Source organism: Rattus rattus, chromosome X, assembly GCF_011064425.1.
Source record: "Rattus rattus isolate New Zealand chromosome X, Rrattus_CSIRO_v1, whole genome shotgun sequence".
In the NCBI taxonomy this organism is placed as follows: domain Eukaryota; kingdom Metazoa; phylum Chordata; class Mammalia; order Rodentia; family Muridae; genus Rattus; species Rattus rattus.
In genome coordinates this window covers 101,804,781-101,825,157 of record NC_046172.1, presented here as the reverse complement: position 1 = coordinate 101,825,157, position 20,377 = coordinate 101,804,781, and the positions used below count along the sequence as shown (strand labels likewise).

General features: G+C 40.3%; 1 protein-coding gene across 1 annotated transcript in view; it reads right to left on the bottom strand.

Annotated features, from left to right (window-relative positions):
• Positions 1-11,474, bottom strand: part of Cul4b (cullin 4B) — a 30,246-nt gene extending 18,772 nt beyond the window's left edge. Inside the window, 5 exon segments of the mRNA XM_032890495.1 lie at positions 551-620; positions 1,284-1,387; positions 8,218-8,333; positions 10,069-10,620; positions 11,287-11,474. Of these exon segments, the coding sequence (XP_032746386.1) occupies positions 551-620; positions 1,284-1,387; positions 8,218-8,333; positions 10,069-10,620; positions 11,287-11,335 (891 nt within the window). The 5' untranslated portion in view covers positions 11,336-11,474.
• Between the last annotated feature and the right edge of the window lie 8,903 nt (positions 11,475-20,377).

Sequence of the window (20,377 nt, the reverse complement as noted above, 5' to 3'; positions counted from 1 at the left end):
TCTAGAGGACACAGAATTAAGATGGTCCTCTGACTGGGGTTGGGGATTTAGCTCAGTGGTAGAGCGCTTGCCTAGGAAACGCAAGGCCCTGGGTTCGGTCCCCAGCTCCGAAAAAAAAAGAACCAAAAAAAAAAAAGATGGTCCTCTGACATCTTTGCTACTTAAATAACTAAAAAGAAAAACTGGAGGTAGGCATGGGACGTATGCCTATAATCCCAGCAACTCAAGAGCCTAAGACAGAAAGATCTTGAATTTCGGGCCAGTCTGTACTACACAATGAGATCTTGTCTCAGAAAAAAAAAGAGAGGGAATCTAAGGTACACTTTAGTCTTTCTTAGCAGCAGTGCTAGGGGGTAAAACTCTCTTAAACTTGTACCCATGGTGTTTAGGAGGTGGGAAGTGGGTTTCAAGATTTCTATTTGCATTAATATAAAGAATAAACACCAGACTTTCCCACCAGCTGTATCCCAATACCTCCAACAAAGATATCCAAACATTCTAGCACCTGAATGTTTTTGCAATGAAATAAGCAGTGCTGTTTCCAACTTACCATTTGCCTACAATGATTTTGCCAGCATCTATCAATCTTTTTTAGAAAAAGAACACTATCCAATGAATCCATGAGACAGATGTTAAGGATATTTTAAAATGTATCATATAAGTAATATGTGTAATATAAAACGTATTTGTCTTAAAATATAGACTACCCCATAAACTAATACAAATTATAAAACACAATTCTAATTTTTAAACTGCAGAAACAAATTTGATCCCCCTTAACATATCTTTAAAACCAGTCTTAAACCTAACTGAGTATGTTTTTTATTTATGATTTCCCTCAAATAGAAATCTGCCAGGACAGAGGCTAATGACAGGAAATTTTTACTTAAATAAAAACTGTAAGTATAGATCTTAACTATAATTGACACTGAAATGTTTTTAAAACTTTGCTCTTTCCTTCAGAGATAACAGGACAAAATAAATCTTTCAGCACAGGCATTCCATTTCAAACTGAGCCAAGCAGTGAGAGGTAATGAGTAATGAAAAAACTTAAGATACTGTGTTTTGAGGGGCTCGAAAGATGGCTCAGCAGTTAAGAGTACTGGCTGTTCTTCCAGAGGTCCTTACATTTCTAACAACCACATGGCTGCTTCCATGTACAATAGAGTCTACTACCCTCTTCTCTCTGATGCCCTCTTCTGTCATACAGGTATACATGTTAAGTAGAACATACATAAAATACATACATAAATAAATGTGACATTTTGTTTTAAAAAGGATATTCTCTGAACTGATGAATCTGTGCTTTGATGTGATCTTCACAGATCTGCCTCAGCTGCTTATACAAATTGGCAGAAATCTTGTAAGAACAAAGATTTTCTACAGCCTGTAAGATAAAACAGGTAATTTTGTAGGACAGGAGAGAGTTGGGGTAGGGGTCTCAATTATCACATGAAGTCATGATTTTTATACATTGTATCAGCTCATTGAAAATAAAGTATTTGTCAATTTTAAAAAGCAAAAGAATGGAATCAACCCAGAATGCCGAAGCGGGAGTATTAGGAGTTTTGTGCTAGCCTAGAAAACTTTATCACAGACACACACGAGGATTAAATGAAGAAAATTGACCAATGTGGGTGAAAACCAAGATAAGTCCACATTTGTATGTTTATGAGGGCTATACTAAAAGTAAAGGCTGAAGAGAATCATGTGAAGTTTTGTACTACATACAAAAGCATTCTTGTTACAAATAATTTTCATAAGCAGAATGCATTAAATTTAAAAATAATTTTGCCTGTTTTGTATGTATGAGATGGACCAGAAATGACTACTATAACTCAAGTAAAACTAATAGTTCCTTGGATATTCCTGAATACAATAAAGTGGAAATTATTGCTAGCAGTGTTTAAACCAGTGTGATATAATCAAACACTATGACATTTTCTCCAATTTTCAGTTTATAAATAATTGAAAATAGGGACTGCAAATTGGGCTTAGTGGTAGAATATTTGCCTAACCAGCTTGAATCCCCAGAATTCATACTCTTAACAACAGAATGAATATATTTTTACTTCATTAGAATACTTGAATTTGGGGTTGGGGATTTGGCTCAGAGGTAGAGTGCTTGCCTAGCAACCGCAAGGCCCTGGGTTCGGTCCCCAGCTCCGGAAAAAAAAAAAAAAAAAAAAAAGAATACTTGAATTTATCCTCAAATCTTAACAAGTTCAGATTTTGTGTTTATATTTATTTATTTATTATGTATACATCATACAGCTTTCTGTCTGCATGTGTGCCTGCAAGCCAGAAGATGACCCCAGATCTCATTATAGATGGTTGTGAGCCACCATGTGGTTGCTGGGATTTGAACTCAGGACCTCTGGAAGAGCAGTCAGTGCTCTTAACTGCTGAGCCATCTCTCCAGCCCAGATTTTGTGTTTATTATGTGTATCAAAAGTCTTTCAAGGGGCTGGAGAGATGGCTCAGTGGTTAAGAGTACTCAGTGCTCTTCCAGAGGTCCTGAGTTCAATCCCCAGCCACCATATGGTGACTCAAAACCATCTGGAATGAGATCAGATGCCCTCTTCTGGTGTGTCTGAAGACAGCTACAGTGTACTTATATATAAGAAATAAATAAACCTTTTAACAAAAAAGTCAAGTTTAAAACAACAGGTGTGGTCACTCTAATGTTAACCACAATTGGTAATGGCTTAAGTGTAACACCAAGATTCCTCTCATGACACAATGGAAGACAAAAACCCCATTCCATTAAAAAGGACTGGGGAAGTCCAAACTCTGTTGGTCTGAGTGGAATTTTGTAAACATGTAGCTAGAAGTCACAATGCTAGAATGCAAGTTCAGTGATCACATTTTTTTTTAAATAAAGCTTAAAAAGGAACTTCCTTATTCCACTGGAGGAAAACCATCAATCCTCAACAGGAGAGAATAAACGCATCAGCTTTAACAGCTATGAACAAATAGGAAAAAGACAGATTCAGTTACAATCCATGTAACCTGGGGTTAGGTAACAAATGTCTAAGAGTGAACTTGTTTATTTCATGTGCTCCTCTATTCATACTGATCCTAGATGGGGTGTCCTCCTCCCTTTATGGCCCTTTTTACTGTATCTTGTTTTTTGAATGGCTGACTCATTTTCTCAAGCATTTCTCATTTCCTGCTTACGTTGTCAATGACATAATACACACTTCATTTTTTACTTTCCCTATTTCTTATTCTTCAATACATCCTATTTATCCTACTTTCTTCTGAGTTCTCCTTTATCTCATAAAACAGTTCTTGACACATCTATTATCTTTTCCCACAAGATACACATTTTCTATTACTATTAAACTGGGTACCGCTTCTTCCAAATAAGGTAACTCCTTTCACTGTCACAGATTTGCCTAATGCTCCCACCACACACCACACCTCAGTAAATCAATACTCTTGCTTTTTATATGTATATCCTGTCTCCTTGATTTTGCTTAATGGCAGTGATCACACAGTCCTAAGCTATTTTTTAACACTTTGACTTTTACAGTGTATGTATGTCAATAATGAATTATACCCTGCATACAAGAATGGAAACCATGATCAGAAAACTATAGTGTAAGCTAAGTATGTTTATAGTCAAAGATAAAGCTCCCTACTACAGCCTTTAGGAGAAGGAAGTTAGGAAAAGTATCCAAGTCTACCAAAGACCCAGAGAGAAATATATAGAATACTAATGAGAATAATAAAAAACCAAAAACGAAGCTGAGCTTTACATTCAAAGTGACTAATGATTCATTCAACGAAAAGGAAATATGCAACAGAATAAGTTGGGTAAGTCAGGTGTGGGGGTCATGCCTGTAGTCCTACATTGAAATAAGACTTAAATAAAGTTCTATGTCAGCCTGAATATCTAAAAAAAAAATCAAATTTCAAAAATCAAAACAGGGCTGGAGAGATGTACTTCTTGTTCTTGCAGAGGACCCAGGTTCCATTTGAAGCACTCGAAACAGTTAACTACTATCTGTAATTGCAGTTCCAAGGGAATCTAATGCCTGCTTCTGGAGTCTAAGAACGTTGTACACATGTAGTATACAGATTTATATGCAGACAAATACCCAAATAAATTATTTTATAAATATAATTATATATTATATAAATATAAATTTAATATAATTTATATAAATTATAATTAAAACAAAGCTTAAAACAACAAAAACACAAACAGGTGACAACAGTTAAATTTTGAGACACTAATAGCTGGGTATCAAAACTGCTAAGAATTTTAACTGTTCTGATATAAACCAGACTGCTTAAGTAATTGCATTTTACAATTGATCATCTATGTACTGAGAGATGCACAGCCTCATTCTAAAAGATTTCAAGGTTCTTAAGAAGGGAAAATTTAAAACTCAGGAATAATTGTCATTTAAAGTACTGTTTTAAAAAGATAATAGGATAGGCACATGTTAATCCCAGTACTTGGAAGGCAGAGGCAGGTAGAGCTTAGTGACGCCATTCCGGTCAACATGAGTTCGAGGACAACTAGATATATAAAATGAGACCCTATCTCAGAAATAAAATAAAACTAAACTTAAAAAATGAAAAGACAGCTGAGTGTGGTGGTACATACATACCTTTAATACCAGCACTGGGAAGGCAAAAACAGACAAATGTCTGTGAATTTGAGGACAACCTACTCTAATTAATTATAATAGTGAATTCCAAGACAGCCAGGGCTATATACAGGAACCCTGTCTCAAAAAAAATCAAATTAATAAATAAAAACAATATGTGCTTACTGAAAACACAATGGCAACAGTGTGTTCTTTTTTAGAAATTAAACTTATCTCAAAATAATCTTTTTTAGATCAAGAAATATTTAAAAAACAAATTAAAAAACATAAAACAACTTTAAAATGTGCTTACAAATTTAATGTAACAAAAGCTCTAAGGTACTATAAAAAACATAGGCACTTTTGGCTTTATCTTTTTGATAGATATATGTTCTTTAAACATGAAAGGCAGTAACACAATCAACAGATCAAGGAAGATATCTTCTAATCAAAAACTCTTAAGGTAAATAGGGCTCCTTAATAATTTACAATCAGTATGCTATGAATTTGAAATACACAAATACTGCAATTACACAGGCTGTGCACCAGCACACCCAAATAAAGACTAAACATGCAAATGGAAACATGGAGCAGCTGTTCCCATAGATTTTTTTTCCTAAAGACAATTTAGCTGCTTTGAACACTGCTGTACAATGGGTATTTAAGGTGCTGTGGTGTTATTAGTGAAGCAGAATAGCAATGGAAAATCTACTTAAGTAAGAATCAAACATCTTAGTTTGACCTTCCCTGTTCAACCAATAATTTTGGGTGGGTTATTTAAATTCTGAGAATCACCCTCCTATTTAGGAGGGGAGATAAAAAAAAAAATTTTTTAAAAGGTTTCGGGGTTGGGGGTTTAAGCCCGGGGGAGGGCGCCTGCCTAGGAAGCGAAAGGCCCGGGGTTGGGTCCCCCGCTCCAAAAAAAAAAAAAAAAAAAAAAAAAAAAAAAGAGTTTCAACAGTGGTTAAACGTACTAGAAAATGGATTTGCTTTATAGGTTATCTATCATACACAGCATGCAGACCTCGTGGACTCTTTTAAGCCTCTTTTTACTCCAATTTCTTCTTTCTACTTTTGTTATTTATTTTACAATTCAAGAAGCACGCCTATACTGTGCCCAAAGAGCAAAATGAGGTGGGCTGAGCCAGAACTAACAGCTCAGTACTACTCCCAGCTGACATTTATAATGCATCACCACCTGAATACTGTTGTGAGCTGCCTACTCTGACTCATGTCATTTTCACAGCAACAGAAACAAGTGATCTCATTTCATGTATTACAGATAAAAAGAGCTATACTATGGTTTGTAAAAAAAATGTGACTAATGCTAAAATCAGCTTAATTTATGTATTGTAGTGCTTCGCTGAGGTGTTTGTTTTGTTTTTACAAACATCTTATTCCATTCTTTATTAGCAACCTAGCAAGGAAGAAATACAGATACTAGTTTGCCTGTTTTACAGGAAACTAAAGCTGAGAGTGTTTATTGTTTGCCAAAAATTAGAATAGCAGCAGTAGACAAAAGTAAATCCCAAATGTGTCCTCTAACTCCGATTCCAGAGTTTGGTCATAAACATACCGTATTCACTATACAACTAAAAACACAAAAACTACAAATGCTGATATATCGAACCAACATGATTTCTAATGAGAAGGATTTTTAAATGCCAAATGGCTAATTCTGTAACGAAAACAACTTCTTGAATCAGCTCTGTTAAACCACAGTGAGGAAACTCTTGTTAACAATAAGTCTAAACAAGTAACTGCTCTTGGCATTATCCTTAACATTTCAACAGAACACTTTTTTCAATCAGGAAAAACAAACATGAACCTCAGACTAAGGAGTTGGCCCAGAGCTACTGCTTACTTCTGGAGTAAGGTGTATCTTGTAGACCAGGAGACAGAAGCTCAAGAAAAAAAGTGAAAAACCTACTATTAAAAATGAGTAGGCTGGAGAGATGACTCAGCGATTAAGAGCACTGACTGCTCTTTCAAAGGTCCTGAGTTCAATCCCCAGCAACTACATGGTGGCTTATATCATCTATAATTGGATCTTCTGTTGCATCTGAAGAGAGCAACTGCGTACCTACACACGTAAAATAAATCTTTTTTAAAAAAAGCTTCCTTTGTACTGAAACTTTAAATTTAAAAAAAAAATGTGTCAGGTGCAGGGCAGTGGAGCACATCTTTAATATCAGCACTTTGGTGGCACACACAGTTACACAGTTACACTGTTACTTCGAAGCCAGCCTGGTCTACATAGTAAGTTCCAGGACAGCCATGAAACCATATCTCGAGAGGAAAAAGGAAACAAAAAGGAATGAGGCAAGGGCCAACAAGATGACTCATCAGGAAAAAAATGCTTAAGCCATTACATGTGCTCCCTGCCATAGTAACTTCGCCAGCGCGCTGACGTTCTCTCTCACATGCATTAAGCTTGCTCACATGTGCTTTCGAGCTCGCGCCGCCGCTCTCTATCTCCCTTCGCCTACACTCTCTATCTCCACGCGATGCTCTTTATCTCACACGCAGCTCTCTCACACGTTCTCTCACACGCGCTCTCGCTCTCGCTCTCTCTCTCTCTCTCTCTCTCTCTCTCTCTCTCTATAAACCACACGTGCAATTTTTAACACCAAGTTATTTAAGGAAGGAGATGGTGAGATGGATCACATGTAAAGGCACTTACCATCAGCCTAATAACATGTTCAACCTGGGACCTATAAGGTGGAAGGAAAAGAACTGCTCCCATGAGTTGTCCTCTGACCTCCACACATGGCTTGCCCACACATATACACACAGAACAAATAAATGTAATTTTTACAAAAATAAGGCAGAAAAAAGGGATGTAAGAATGTAATGAGCTGCATGTCTTGAAGCCTTTCATATAGGTGGGTAACAAGAATTGACACAACAGAAATGACATCCCACAGAAAAAAGTTCTAGGATTTATGATATAGCATTCTGGTCTAGGTCTACCTCTACTATACCAAAATATTAATAAGGCCTTAACAGAAATGTCCAGTTATGTATCCCCAGTTCAAGTAATACCATTATGTGCTATGCTCATAAATAGAAGGCACTATTTAACTAGTAAGTGACCAAAAAGTCTGCTAAAGAATGTATTTCAGGGGTTGCAGAGATAGATCGCTTAGCAGTTAAGAGCACGGATTTCTTCCAAAGGTCCTCAGTTCAACTCCCAGCAACCACGTGGTGGTCACAACCATCTGTAATGGGATGTGATGCCCTCTTCTGGTGTGTCTGAAGACAGCGACAGTGTGCTCATACATTAAATGAATAAACAAATCTTTTAAAAAAAGAATATTTTCTGAAAGTTAAAATACAGGGGGTGGAGAAATGGATCAGCAGTTAAGAGAAGTCTTTCATGACCCAAATTTGATTCCCAGTACCCATGTCAGACAGCTCACAATTGCCCAGAACTTCAGCTCTTGAGGGAACCTATGGCCTCCAAGGGCACTTGCACTCACAGACATGTACAAGTGTGTGCATGCATGCAGGCACACAGACAGACACATACAAATAAACGTAAAGAAGGGAAATAGAAATGCACTCCATCCTCGATTTGTGTTAGTAAATGGGTTTTACAATTAATACATACCTGGTAGAGTTCTTCTAAATTGTACTTAATTGAAGTACTATTCTGAATGGCTTCCACTGCTTCTTTTAGCTTTTGCCATGTCTCATCTGTATAGTTTTCTGGTAATTTGGGCTTATCTAAACAATATGTAAAAATATTAGAAAAACATTAAGTAATAAAATACTGTGAGGAAGATTTAAAATACTGAGTATGCACTATGTGAAAAGTATTTTAAAAATTTCATAGAAATTGTCTCAACGATAAAATACCCACAGGAAATATTAGCACCCCTACTTTACAATTGAAGAAACTGAGCCTGGAACTCATTTGGTAAGCTTGCCCAAGGTCACCGTAACTAGTCAATGGCAAAGCTGGGAGTCAAATTCAGGTCTGTTTGACTCCCTAATGTATGGAGTAATCACAGAAACAGAGAACCTTCTTAGTTTTAAAGGAACAGAATAAAATTTAAAACAAGACAAAACAAAAATGAACACCTAAATGACTCCAGACCCTATGCAGTATTTTCAGAATGGAAAAAAAATCTTAATCTAGACTTCAAACTTCATTGATTAGCGATAAGTTAAACAAATTAAAGATTTTAAAGGCCTTAATGCCTTCAGGAGAAAGAAAAATAAAGTCTCTGAAATCAATTTGCAAATGAAATTAGGATCACAGCTCATTCCTTGAAAAACCCTTCCCTATTACATTGGTTATCTTTAAATGAAACATTGAATGAACGAATCTGTAAATACAGTTCATCTTCAATTAGAAAGCTCTACTAATAAATCAGAAAGAATACAACACTCTTGAGAGCATGAGGATGGAAAGAGGGTCATATAAAAAAAACGGTTAAAAATAAACAATACTATAAACCCCTGCTTGAGCCTAGTAACACATAGCTCTTTTTCACGCCAGCATTTCAATTGCAAGCACAGAGTAACCAATTCTCCTCATGCTAATACTTAGCTAACAAGGCACTTATATGGTAAGCCTGCCTTAAGTTCATTCATTTACTTCCCCATCTTAAATAAAATTCTAGCATCTAATTACCTGCACAAGCTGCGGGTGGAAAAAATTAATCAGAAAAAACAAACACATTCAACAGATAAGAACTTAAAATACATTTTAAATGTTAGGTTTCTATTTTCACTGATGCATAGATCAAACTCACAATCAGAAATCTCAAACACAACAGTATGCACAAATTTTCTAGTATCTGTAGGTCAATACTTAAGAGCCCATTTTAGTGAGGAGAGATGGAGTTACCTGCTTCTATCTTTAGACTGGTGATAGTCACTACTCCTGTGTATATACACAGTTTTCATTTTCAGACCTTACCTTTGGGAATTGAAGAAACCCAAAAGACGTTTCACCAAACAGCTAGTTTCACAAATACAGTACTCTACACTAAGAACTTAACCATAAATCTCATTTAAACATAGAAGGAAATGTCACCCTTGCTACCTGGAATTTTAGCGACTGGAGTATGTGGCCTATAAAAATCTCAGTAGTGCCAAGTCTCACTATGCACCTGAAACGGACCTCCTTAGAAGACAAGTTTCTCACCAGTAAAATCTCTATCAACCACGCTGTCAATGTGGTAAGGAACAGATCAGATAGAATGATGGGTCGAGACAGACATCAAAAACATTGCATGGAAACACTCAAAGAGTATGCTTCACAGCAAGGACACAAACACCTCAGGAAATAAAAGAACCTTCCACCAAAAATAGGACCTCCCTTCCACTCATTGATTACACATAAAATATTAGGCGACCTCTATACTGTTCAATATATTAACATAAATAGCATACACGTGACTGCTCAAGTGTCAAAATCTTAGTAGGTGATTATGGATTTGGCCTTGGTTACCTTTAAAGTTCTTGATCACTAACTTCTTAGCTGAGCCAGGCTTGCTGTTAGCAAAGCTAGAGACCGTGGTAGAAGATTTAGCCAGGCCGTTTGCATGGTGCACTGAAGCCACCGAAGAAATTAATATACTCTTATTTTTAAGTTGCTGCTGTTGCTGCTGTGAGGTTGCAGCAGTTGGTGAAGATGAGGAAGATGAGGAGGAAGATTCCTCAGCCATTTTCGTCTCAAACCCTACAAACTCCAGGGTGTCTTCAAAACGCAGCTTCTTCTGTATAGGTACGTGGCTGGAAGTGGCCACTGGAACCCCGAGGCAGAAGGATGAGGTTGAAGGGGACGCCGAATCTCTGGGTTGTGGAGGGGTGGAGGAGGAAGAGGTGGAATCAAAGTCTTCTCTCTCGTTACTACTGTTACTGCTGCTACTGCTGCTGCTGCTGCTGTTTAACTTTCTCTTCTTGGCAGAGGTGGGCGGAGTGGTGCTGGTATTACCATCAGTGGCAGATCTGACCTCCTGAGCAGCAGCAGAAGCAGCAGAGGGATTGGGGGAAGAAAAACCTGTTGGAAACATGAAAATAGCGGGGTCAACAGGCAGAGGAGCATCAAAAGCCTACGTTTATGTACCTGCGTGCTTGTAGGAGAGGTGGCAATGCTGGAGGGGGAAGGGAAGAAAAAGGAGAAACACAGAGGACGAGAAGGAAAGTGAGCACACCGGGGAAATGGGAGGGCTTGAGAAGGCGGATAGGCTGACACCGGCAGTGAACAGAACCGGGCGAGGGGGCGAAGGAGGCAGACAGGTAAACAGCCCTGCCGTCCCCCCTCCCCTGCTTTCCGTCCTCTCTTCCCCACTTTCTGCTGGAGCCCACAGGGAGAGGAGCCAGTGAAGCTTGCAGCTCCTCCTCCTTTTCTCCCTCTCTCTCAGGGAGGGGAGCTGCAGGGCTGGAGGGGGAGGGGGAGCGAGCCAAAGCTTGTTATTGTCAATAGCACAAGAGGCTAAAGATGGCGCCACTTCCGGTCACGCGGCGCCGGTGGAGAGGCGGCGTCACCCTCGCGGAGTGGGGGGTGGAGAGGAGGACCCGAGCGGCCTGGGAGGCGGGGGCGCCGACTCACCGTGGGGCGTCTTGAAGTACTCGGAACGCTCGAACGCTCGCTCAGGGCTGCTTGCTAGGGCTCCCGTTCCCGCACCCCTTCCCTGCCGGCACCCTCCCCACCGGGCTCCCTCACCATCAGCCACCCGTTCCTTAAGGGTCCCGCGGTGAGCTTCGCGCCACATCGCTCTTACCGGAAGTGCCTGGGCAGACACTTTTCATAGCTCCCAGATCCTGAAGCCCCCGGGTTCGCCGGACTTGAGGTGGGGGGGTTGGGGGAGGGAACACGGGGGGTAAAAGAGGTGGATAGGGAGGACGGGAAGGGCCTTGAGACACCTTCGAGCCTGATTGAGGTTTGAACCCAGGAGGTGGCAGATAGGCTGGGGGGCGGGAGAAGGGAAGCCCGGTGAGGCAGAGTAGGTAGTGGACTAGTGGGGGGCTATCTGGGAAAAGAAGAGGGGTAAAGAAAAGCAAGTGGAAGGAAACTTTAAAGAGATGAAGGACTAATGAGGCCACGGGAGGAATCCTAAATAAGAGGAAAACCTAGGGATGCCAACTGCTAGAGAGGACTATCACTATGTTCAGGGAGCGGAGAAAGCTTAGCTAGGAGGAAAGTTTTATACTCAGTGAAGCAATACAATCTTAGTTTTGTCTGTAACACAACATCCCACAGGGCCCGCTTTTTTATTTCCTCAATAATAACAGCTATAAATTCTGTTACCTTTCTACCAAAAGCATTTTTGAGATTACTAGCAAGAGTAGGGGTACATTCGAAGGCCAAGTAGCCTCATCCAGCACAATTTCAGGACCCACCCCTCCTCCCACCGTATCAGTCAGTAATCTGTAAAACAAACAAAGCTCAGACCCACTTCATTTACCAACTCAGTAGTTTACACACACTATTAGCAAAAGTGTATTTCCTTACAAAAGTGTGTTCCATGAGACCAAGTTGTACATACGATTATTTATAAGAAAAAAATAACTCGGGATTTAGTTAAATTACCAGCAATAAACTCTGTAAAGTCTCGGGTTGCTTTTTTTTTTTTAAATTAACCTGAGGGCGTTTTTTGCAGTGGCAACACTGTCATTCCAAAGCTCTGGAGGCCAGCTGGAGTAGAGCTAGTTAGAGGCTGGGCTGCACACACTCATAAACAACAAAATTAATCTTAGGGCATTCTCAGCAGGAAAAGACAAACTCAAAACTACTGTGCCAACACTGCTCATCGTAACTGCAGACTAGGTAAGCAGCTTGGGTGGAAAGAGTACACATGCTGGGTGGGATCTACCCCAGATAACCACCTCTGAAAAGTCATCAAGGGATTAAAAACCCTCAACACAAACTTCCCTAATCTTCTTGTTTAAGCCTATAAATGACTGTGGAGAAAAGCACAAATGAGGAAGTCAGGGCAAGAAAAACACAATATATATCCTCAAAACCCAGGAGGAGAGGGTGATGCGAAAGTATAATCCTCAGCTCTGAGAGGTAATTATGTAAAGTGCAATGAACCAAGAAGATGGGATGTCAAGTTGGAAATATGGAAAATAAAGCTTCACAAGTACCTTGGACTTCAGTGTGGTTCTACATATTTGTAATCCCAGTATTTCGAAAGGAGAGACAGAAGGATTGCCAGTTTGAGTCAAAACCAGCCTAAGCTATATAACAAGACCCTCTAAAAAATGTTTGTTACCCCAAACTTTTAAGTCTACCATGTAGGAAATGGTAGACAGCAAGGCTAAGCAAGCTAGGCTTTCATACTCAGAGAACTGACAGGACTCTGGAGAGAATAAGAGCAGCTTTGGATGGTAAATAAATAAGAACATTGCAAAGAAATCACATTTCTAAGGAATACTCCTTTGTGTCCTGAAAAGTCTTTAACATGCAAATTTTCCTGGAAAGTTGCCAGGTTAAACTGGGCACATTGGCTCACACTTGTAATCCCAGCACTTAAGTAGCTGAGTCAGGAGGATTGCCTTCAGTTAAAAGCCAGAATAGGTTAAAGAGACCCTATCTCAAAAAACCAAAGCGGTTCTGCACCTTTGTGCTAGTTGTTGATGGCATGCCAAAAAGCTCTAAGGAATTTAAGCTGCAGGGCCAGGAAGAAGAAAAACAACCATGAAAGAAGAAAAACTGTAGGCCTGAGAGGTGAAGGAGGGAAAGAATTTGTGTTTCAATACATCCTGCTGTGTTTGCTAAAGGTCACCCTTTCCCCTAGAAAGGATAAACTGCCAGCAGGATCTCCAGGGAGGTGAGGAATCCCGCAAGCCCCACCCCCAGCAGCTGTGGACAGGTCTGAGTAAGTCTCTCAAGGCAGATTTGAACTTATTTGGTAGCTCAGGTAAGACTGTATTTCAATTCTGCCTCGGGCTTCCAAGCCAGCTTCCGTGTTGAATGACGTACTTGTGGAAATTCTCCAAGAATGATTCCTGAGTTATATGGAAAAAATAACCTTTTCCTTAAGATGCCTAATAATTATCTTTCTTTTGACATCTTATAAACCTAATTTTGTGCCAGGTTAACCCTCATATATTTAGCATATTTTGATAAGGATATGGAATTTTAATAATTCTCCTTAAATGTACATTTTGTCCAAATAGCTTAAATAGCATTGTGTCATGAGAGGACTGAATTTTGTTCTTAGACCCTCAGGCCAAAAAGAGAAAAAATATGTTTTATGAAATGTCTCTTGTATCAAAAGTCACTAACTGGGTTAGCTAAAAATATTTTTACACACTCAAAACATTTGCCAACCAGAATTAAACACATTCTCAACATTAAAATACATTTTTCACTAAGGCACACTCTCAGGAGGCAGAGGCAGTTAGATCTCTATGAAATCAAGATCAGCCTTGTCTACACTGCAAATTCTAGGCTAGCCAGGGAAGTATATATAGAAGGCATTAAAATGAAATCCTACATTTTGTTTTTAGTTATGAGAAGACTAGGCCCTCTACAGTCCCTCCCTATTCTCAAGACTCTGAATAACATGGTTTGATACACCCCAAATATGTTTTAAAAGAATATTTATTAGTATGTATGGGCACCTGAGTATGTATGTGTACCACATGTATGCAAGAGCCTGCTGATACTAGAAGAGGGCATCAAATCCCCTGGGACTGTAGTTACATGTAGAGCCTTCATATAGGTGCTAGGAATCTAACTTAGGTGCTCTTAATTCTCTAGGACAGTTCTCCATCTCTCTAAAATACATTTTAAGGTTGAATTCACTGAACTCACAGTAGTCAAGATGTGTAACATAGAAAAACATACAAATGCTGGGTGGTAGCAGTGCACTCCTTTAGGCCCAGCACTCAGGAGGCAGAGGCAGGCAATCCCTGAGTTTGAAACCAGCCTGGTTTACAGAGCAAGTTCCAAAAAGACAAACAGAGAGGGGGGAGGGGGAGGGGAAGGGGAAGAGGAAGAGGAAGGGGAAGAGGAAGAGGAAGAGGAAGAGGAAGAGGAAGAGGAGGAGGAGAAAAACACAAGTATGGCCAATAATATCAAACAAACCAGATTGGGTACTTGAAAACATGTTCTACATATAGAACCCTGCATCCTGTGAGCTCAACTCATTACCTGAGGAATATCCACTATACTTTACAGTGTTGTCAGATGAGGTGCAGTTATTATTGGTAGTCTTTTAAGCAACCTTCATTTGTAAAAACAAATATATGAATACAGGAAAAATATAAAGAACTAGTGTTTTTCTATCGTTCAATCCGTTATTTCTGTATTAGGTTTGTTGATTTGTTTTTGTGAAATGAGATCGTCTCACTTTGTAACCCAGGCTAGTCTTGAATTCACAGCCATTAGCCAGCCTCAGTCTTCTCAAACTGGGATTATAGATGGGAGCCACCACACCTGGCTGTCTCCCTTTTTTGATTTTAGAGGTTCTCCAGGGTACTTGCTTTTAGGCCCTCTTCAGACAAATCATAGCAGATTTTGCTATCAGACAGACAGTTCTAGTTTTGTTACACAGCATGTTGGAGGTTATGTGTTCTGGAGAAAGCTGAATGTCCCTGAAGCAGGCATTAAGAATATGTGAGATACAGTAAAGTGTTTAAAGTTAGGGATTACTATGGTGAGTTGCGTACATTATCTTATCCTGTACTTCCAGTTTCAGGCTTAAGAAATCAAGAGTCAAGCTGAATTATAGGGATTGTAACCAAGGTCTCATGCCAAATGTTTATATGCTGTTCCATTCAGTTAGCCAGCTTGATAGACACCTTGTTATCCTACAACATTCAAGGGCTTGTGTGGCAACAATAGACATGCAGCTAACTCCTTCTGTAAGACAGCTGGATAGAAACTCTGTGAGATAGAAGAGGATACATCTTAAAGTTGATGTTTTGCGGTTATAAACATTCAAATACAAATTTCTACCCCAAATCGCAGGAGGATCTTGCAATAAGGCCTGTCTAGGCTAAACAGGCCTCCAGGTCAAGAAACAGAGTGTAGAGATGGAGGAACACTTGGAGATCTAGCATTTGGAAACCAGAGCAGAAGGATCAGGGAGTCCACAGCCAGCCTCAGCTGCTGTGCCCCATTCATTTCATTGAATTTGAAAGTTCCAATATGTGAGTTAATTCTCAGTATAAAATAACTAGGGCAGAAGTGTCCTCTTGACTGTCCTCCCATGATCCCAGGTCCCGATGGGAAAATGCTCTTTTGTTTGCTTAATCATTCACTCACTGTTTAGACACATGGGTATGTAGGTGGCTATGACTGGGTACATTGGTAGCTATGACTAGGTTTTGCTAGTTCACTCACTGTTATCTTCTGAGTTGGCATCATTCTCTCTTCTTTCTCTAGACTTAGTTGAACGTGACATCCTCTTTTTGCCGGCTGTAAAAAAAATAGAAAACTCACTTGTAAGTCAGTTTTAAGAAAATCCTCAAAGTTTGGATGGACTAATTACATCCTCCCTTTTATTGCCTTTACTTAAATGTTGGGGATGAACCCCAGGGGCTCCTATATTACTATTCATATATTTAAATTTCTTTGTCCATTTAAAGCTAATTTGAAGAATAGAACATGCTTGATTTTTAACTATCTGAAATTGGAAGTTCAAATCTAGCATGCAATCTTAAATTGCAGCATTTTGAACACCTTCTGACTGGAATGCTAAAAATAAATAAACTAACTTAAATTAAATGACACCCCTCAAATCATCTATCTCTAGGATCTTCATACTTGACAGTCTGATCATTATTTTTCCCTGTGATAGAATGAGGAACAAGGATAGGAAGGAGATGAAGAGAAGAAGGGGAAGATATAGTGAAAAATATAGATATGGGACTACTGAGAAGACAAGGGAGGGAGGAGGGGGAGAGAGAGTAGGAAGAAGAGAGATGAGTAAGGAAGAAGAAACCTATGGGAGAGAGGGAGGAGGGAAACTAAGGAGGGAAAGGAAAGGGAGAAGGAATAAAAGAAGGCTGGGAGAAAGGAGGGGGAAGTGAGTGAGGGAGGATGATAAGAGGAGAGGGAAGGGGATGGAAAGAGTGAGAGAGGGTGAGGAACAATGATGATAGGAGTGTGAGGAAAGAAGGAGGGAAGGAAGGATGGGGACTAGGGAGGAGGGGATTGAGGGAGGGTGGGGAGGAGGGTGAAGGAGGAGGGAGACTGAGGGAGGAAGGGAATTAAGGAGGAAGGTGAAGGAGGAGTGTACTGAGAAGGAGAATTAAGGAGGAGAGTGATGAAGGAGGGAATATTGAGGGAGGAGGGTAGGGATGAGAAGTATTAAGAAGTGTGACAAAAGAGGGAGATTTAGGGTGGAAGGAGGTGTATTAGGAAAGGAGATGGGGAGGAGGGTAAATGAGGAGATGGACCTGGGGGAGTAAAAAGAGAGGGTGTTGAGGGAGGAGGTGGATAAGAGAAGGGCAGGCCGGAAAATAAGGATGAGCATAATGGAGCCCGAGGATTGAGGAATAGGCAGAGAGGATAATGGGCAGTGGAAGAGGATGACAATAAAGGAAGGGCAAGGAGGGCTGGAGAGACGGCTCAGCAGTTAGGAGCACTGACTGCTCTTCCGGAGGTCCTGAGTTCAAATCCCAGCAACCACCATCTGTAATGGGATCTGATGCCCTCTTCTGGTGTGTCTGAAGATAGCTGCAGTGTACTCATATACATAAATAAATCTTTTTTAAAAAGGAAGGGAAGGAGAAAGTTGGGAGGAGGGCGATTGAGGGTAGGGAGTAAGAAGATGGGGGTGAAGGTTGGCAGTGGGGATGAAGGGAGAACAGGGAGGAGGCTATGGAGATGAGAGTGAAGGAGATGGAGGATTGAGGTAGGGGTAGGGAGAAGGGCTATGGGAGGAGGACTGAAGGAGGGGATTGGAAGGAATAGTAAGGGATAAGATAAAGAGGGGAGAGAGAGATGAAAAAAGGAGGAGGGAGGGAAAGGGAAGGAAGAGATAGAGAGTAGCAGTGTGACAGGGGAGTAGACAGAAAGGAGGGGCCAGGACAGGGATGGGCAGTAGGTAAGAAGCATTGATAAGGGAATATGAAGAGAGGAGAGGAGGAAGTTTAAACCAGGAGGGGGTGTAGGTGTGCAGGTAATGAGGTAGAGGGGTCAAAAGACGGTGAGGGAGGGAAAGGGTTGAGGTGGAAGGGTGGGGAGGATGAAGTTCTAAGAAATGGTGGGAGAAATGAGGGGAGGGGAAGAGGCCATGGAAATTAGGGTGGGTTGGGATTTAATGGAGAGCACTGAGAGAAATTCAGGGAGGCCCCAGTGTATTCTTCTCTACTGTTCTAACAGGGTCACTCATAAGCAGCTGGCTAGGAAGCTCCAGGTATCCTCTTGTCTCCACCTTCCCAAAGGAGAGTTTGGGGAATGAGAATCCAAACTCAAGATCCTCCCATTTGAGTTTATGGAAACTGAAACCAAAACTGCTTTCCAGATGGTGGCCTTTTCCCAGTCCCTCAAGATTCCTTTGACTGTACGAAGACACTGCTGTACTTGAGGGTCTTTCTGTGTCAATCAATAAGTTTTGCCCTTACTTCTCCACAACATCGGTAAGACTATGACTTCTAACATACCCCTTTTAAACATTTGATGACATTTAGTACAAAGTGAGAATAAAGAGTTACCTCAAAATAAGGATCCGCTTAAGAGGCCCTAAATCTGGCCCACCTTTCTAAGGAGGCCCTAAATCTGGCCCACCTTTCTAAAGAGGCCTGAAACCTGGCCCACCTTTCTAAAGAGGCTCTAAATCTGGCCCACCTTTCTAAAGAGGCCTGAAACCTGGCCCACCTTTTTAAAGAGGCCCTAAATCTGGCCCACCTTTCTAAAGAGGCCTGAAATCTGGCCCACCTTTCTAAAGAGACCCTAAACCTGGCCCACCTTCCTAATTTCTAAAGGAAATATTTTTCACTCTTTTAGGTTTTTTAACTTACAGTCACTGGAGGATCAACAAATATTTTGTTCTAATATTCATGCGACGAAGCTCTCAAACCTCGAGGATCACAAAGACTGTCTCGAAGATGTCTGCCATCAACTGTAACCAGGACCTCACTGATAACACCAGAGTCTCTATTTCTAACCCCACCCACCAACTGCAATGACTTTGAAATAACTGACATCAGATCTGACCAATCCTACAGGACCACATTGCTGAACCACAAAGGGCTTGGGTGATGTCACAGCCAATCAAAATGAAGCTGGTCGCCTTGCTGAATGCTTTAGGCTTTATCCCAGCACTCGTGGGGAAGCTGATGCCCAAGGCAGTCTCCTGAGGCTGTCGCCCAGGCTGTTGAGTTTGAGGCCAGACTATATATATATATATATTGCATCAGCTACATATACTCCTTGTCTCAAACACCAAACCAAACAAACAAAAAAAAAACTAGCAAACATAAACACTCTCAGCACAATGTGATAATTTGAGATATTTCCCAAATCACTCCAACAGGAGAGGTCACCAAGCTGTTCTGTGATTTTGCAAAGTCCCTAAACTGACAGATGAGAGGAGGGGTGACCTTTGTTACCTTTGGAAGAGTAATGGAAGTTTTTACTTCCTGCTAGGTCTCTATTGAGACAGCACTAGGCCAGAGGGAACTGGAAATCAGACTCCTTACGGGGTCTACAAAGAGAACTAAAATGGAGGAAGACATAGTTGAGAGTCTCAGACTTCTACAAATGGGAGTCTAGGAACTCCAGCTCATTTACTACTGGAGCATGTAAAAATTTTCCATGGCATTTGGCTAGAGTTTATCAGCTCTAAATTTCTCAGTGTTACTAGCATACTTCTTGTCTAGTCCTTTGTCTACAATAAGTAGAATTTTCTCAAAGTTTTATCTGTGCCTTTAGAAGTTCATGACCACCCTTTTAATGCTTGAGAATGTGATACATGGTCTCATTGCTTGAATAATGAAAACCAATTGCAATACAGTAACAGAATTGTAAGCAGAAGTGGTGGTGGTTATATCAACGTGCTCACCCTAATTGAATCTTTTCAGCATGTTTGAAATGCTTTATAATAAATATTAGAAGAGAAAACAAAAGGAAGATTAATGCCTTAACATTGTCAGGCATCAGACTTGATACCTCAACTTGAACCATAGTAAAGAACAAAAAATAAGGCTGGGCATGTTGGTGCATCTTTAATCCCAGCACCCAGGAGGAAGAGGCAGGTAGATCTCTGAGTCTGAGGCCAGAGTGCTCTACAGAGCGAGTTCCAGGACAGCCAAGGCTATACAGAGAATCCTGTCTTGAAAATCCAAAAAATAAAAAGCATAAATGTTTTCCTTATAACTTAAAAAATAAAGTGGAGGGGGATAAGGGAAGGATTGTGGGAGGGGGTGACGGGGGGGGCAGTGGGTGGGATGTAAAGTGAATAAGTAAAAAATAAAATAAAAATTTAAAAATGGGAGGTATTTTATAAAAGTCAAACATACACACACACATACACACACATACACACACAATTTATATTTATTTATTTTATACTTTAAAGTGGGGGGGGGAGGAAGTCATGAGAGCCTGTTGATCTCATGTCTAACTTGTAGCTCACATCTAACTAACTTGTTGAGACTATTTTTTTCAAGTGTCAGGACCCCAATTTGAATAAGCTTAAGTAAAAAATGAAGTTGATTGGTTTCTATATTAGACAGGGCAAACCTCAATCCCAGCTAGAGCCAGGAACTCAAGTACTATCTTATTTCTCACCTTCTCTCTTTCTCTCATCTCAGTTTCTTTCTCTATAGCTTTATTCTGTAGGAGTCCTTTATGG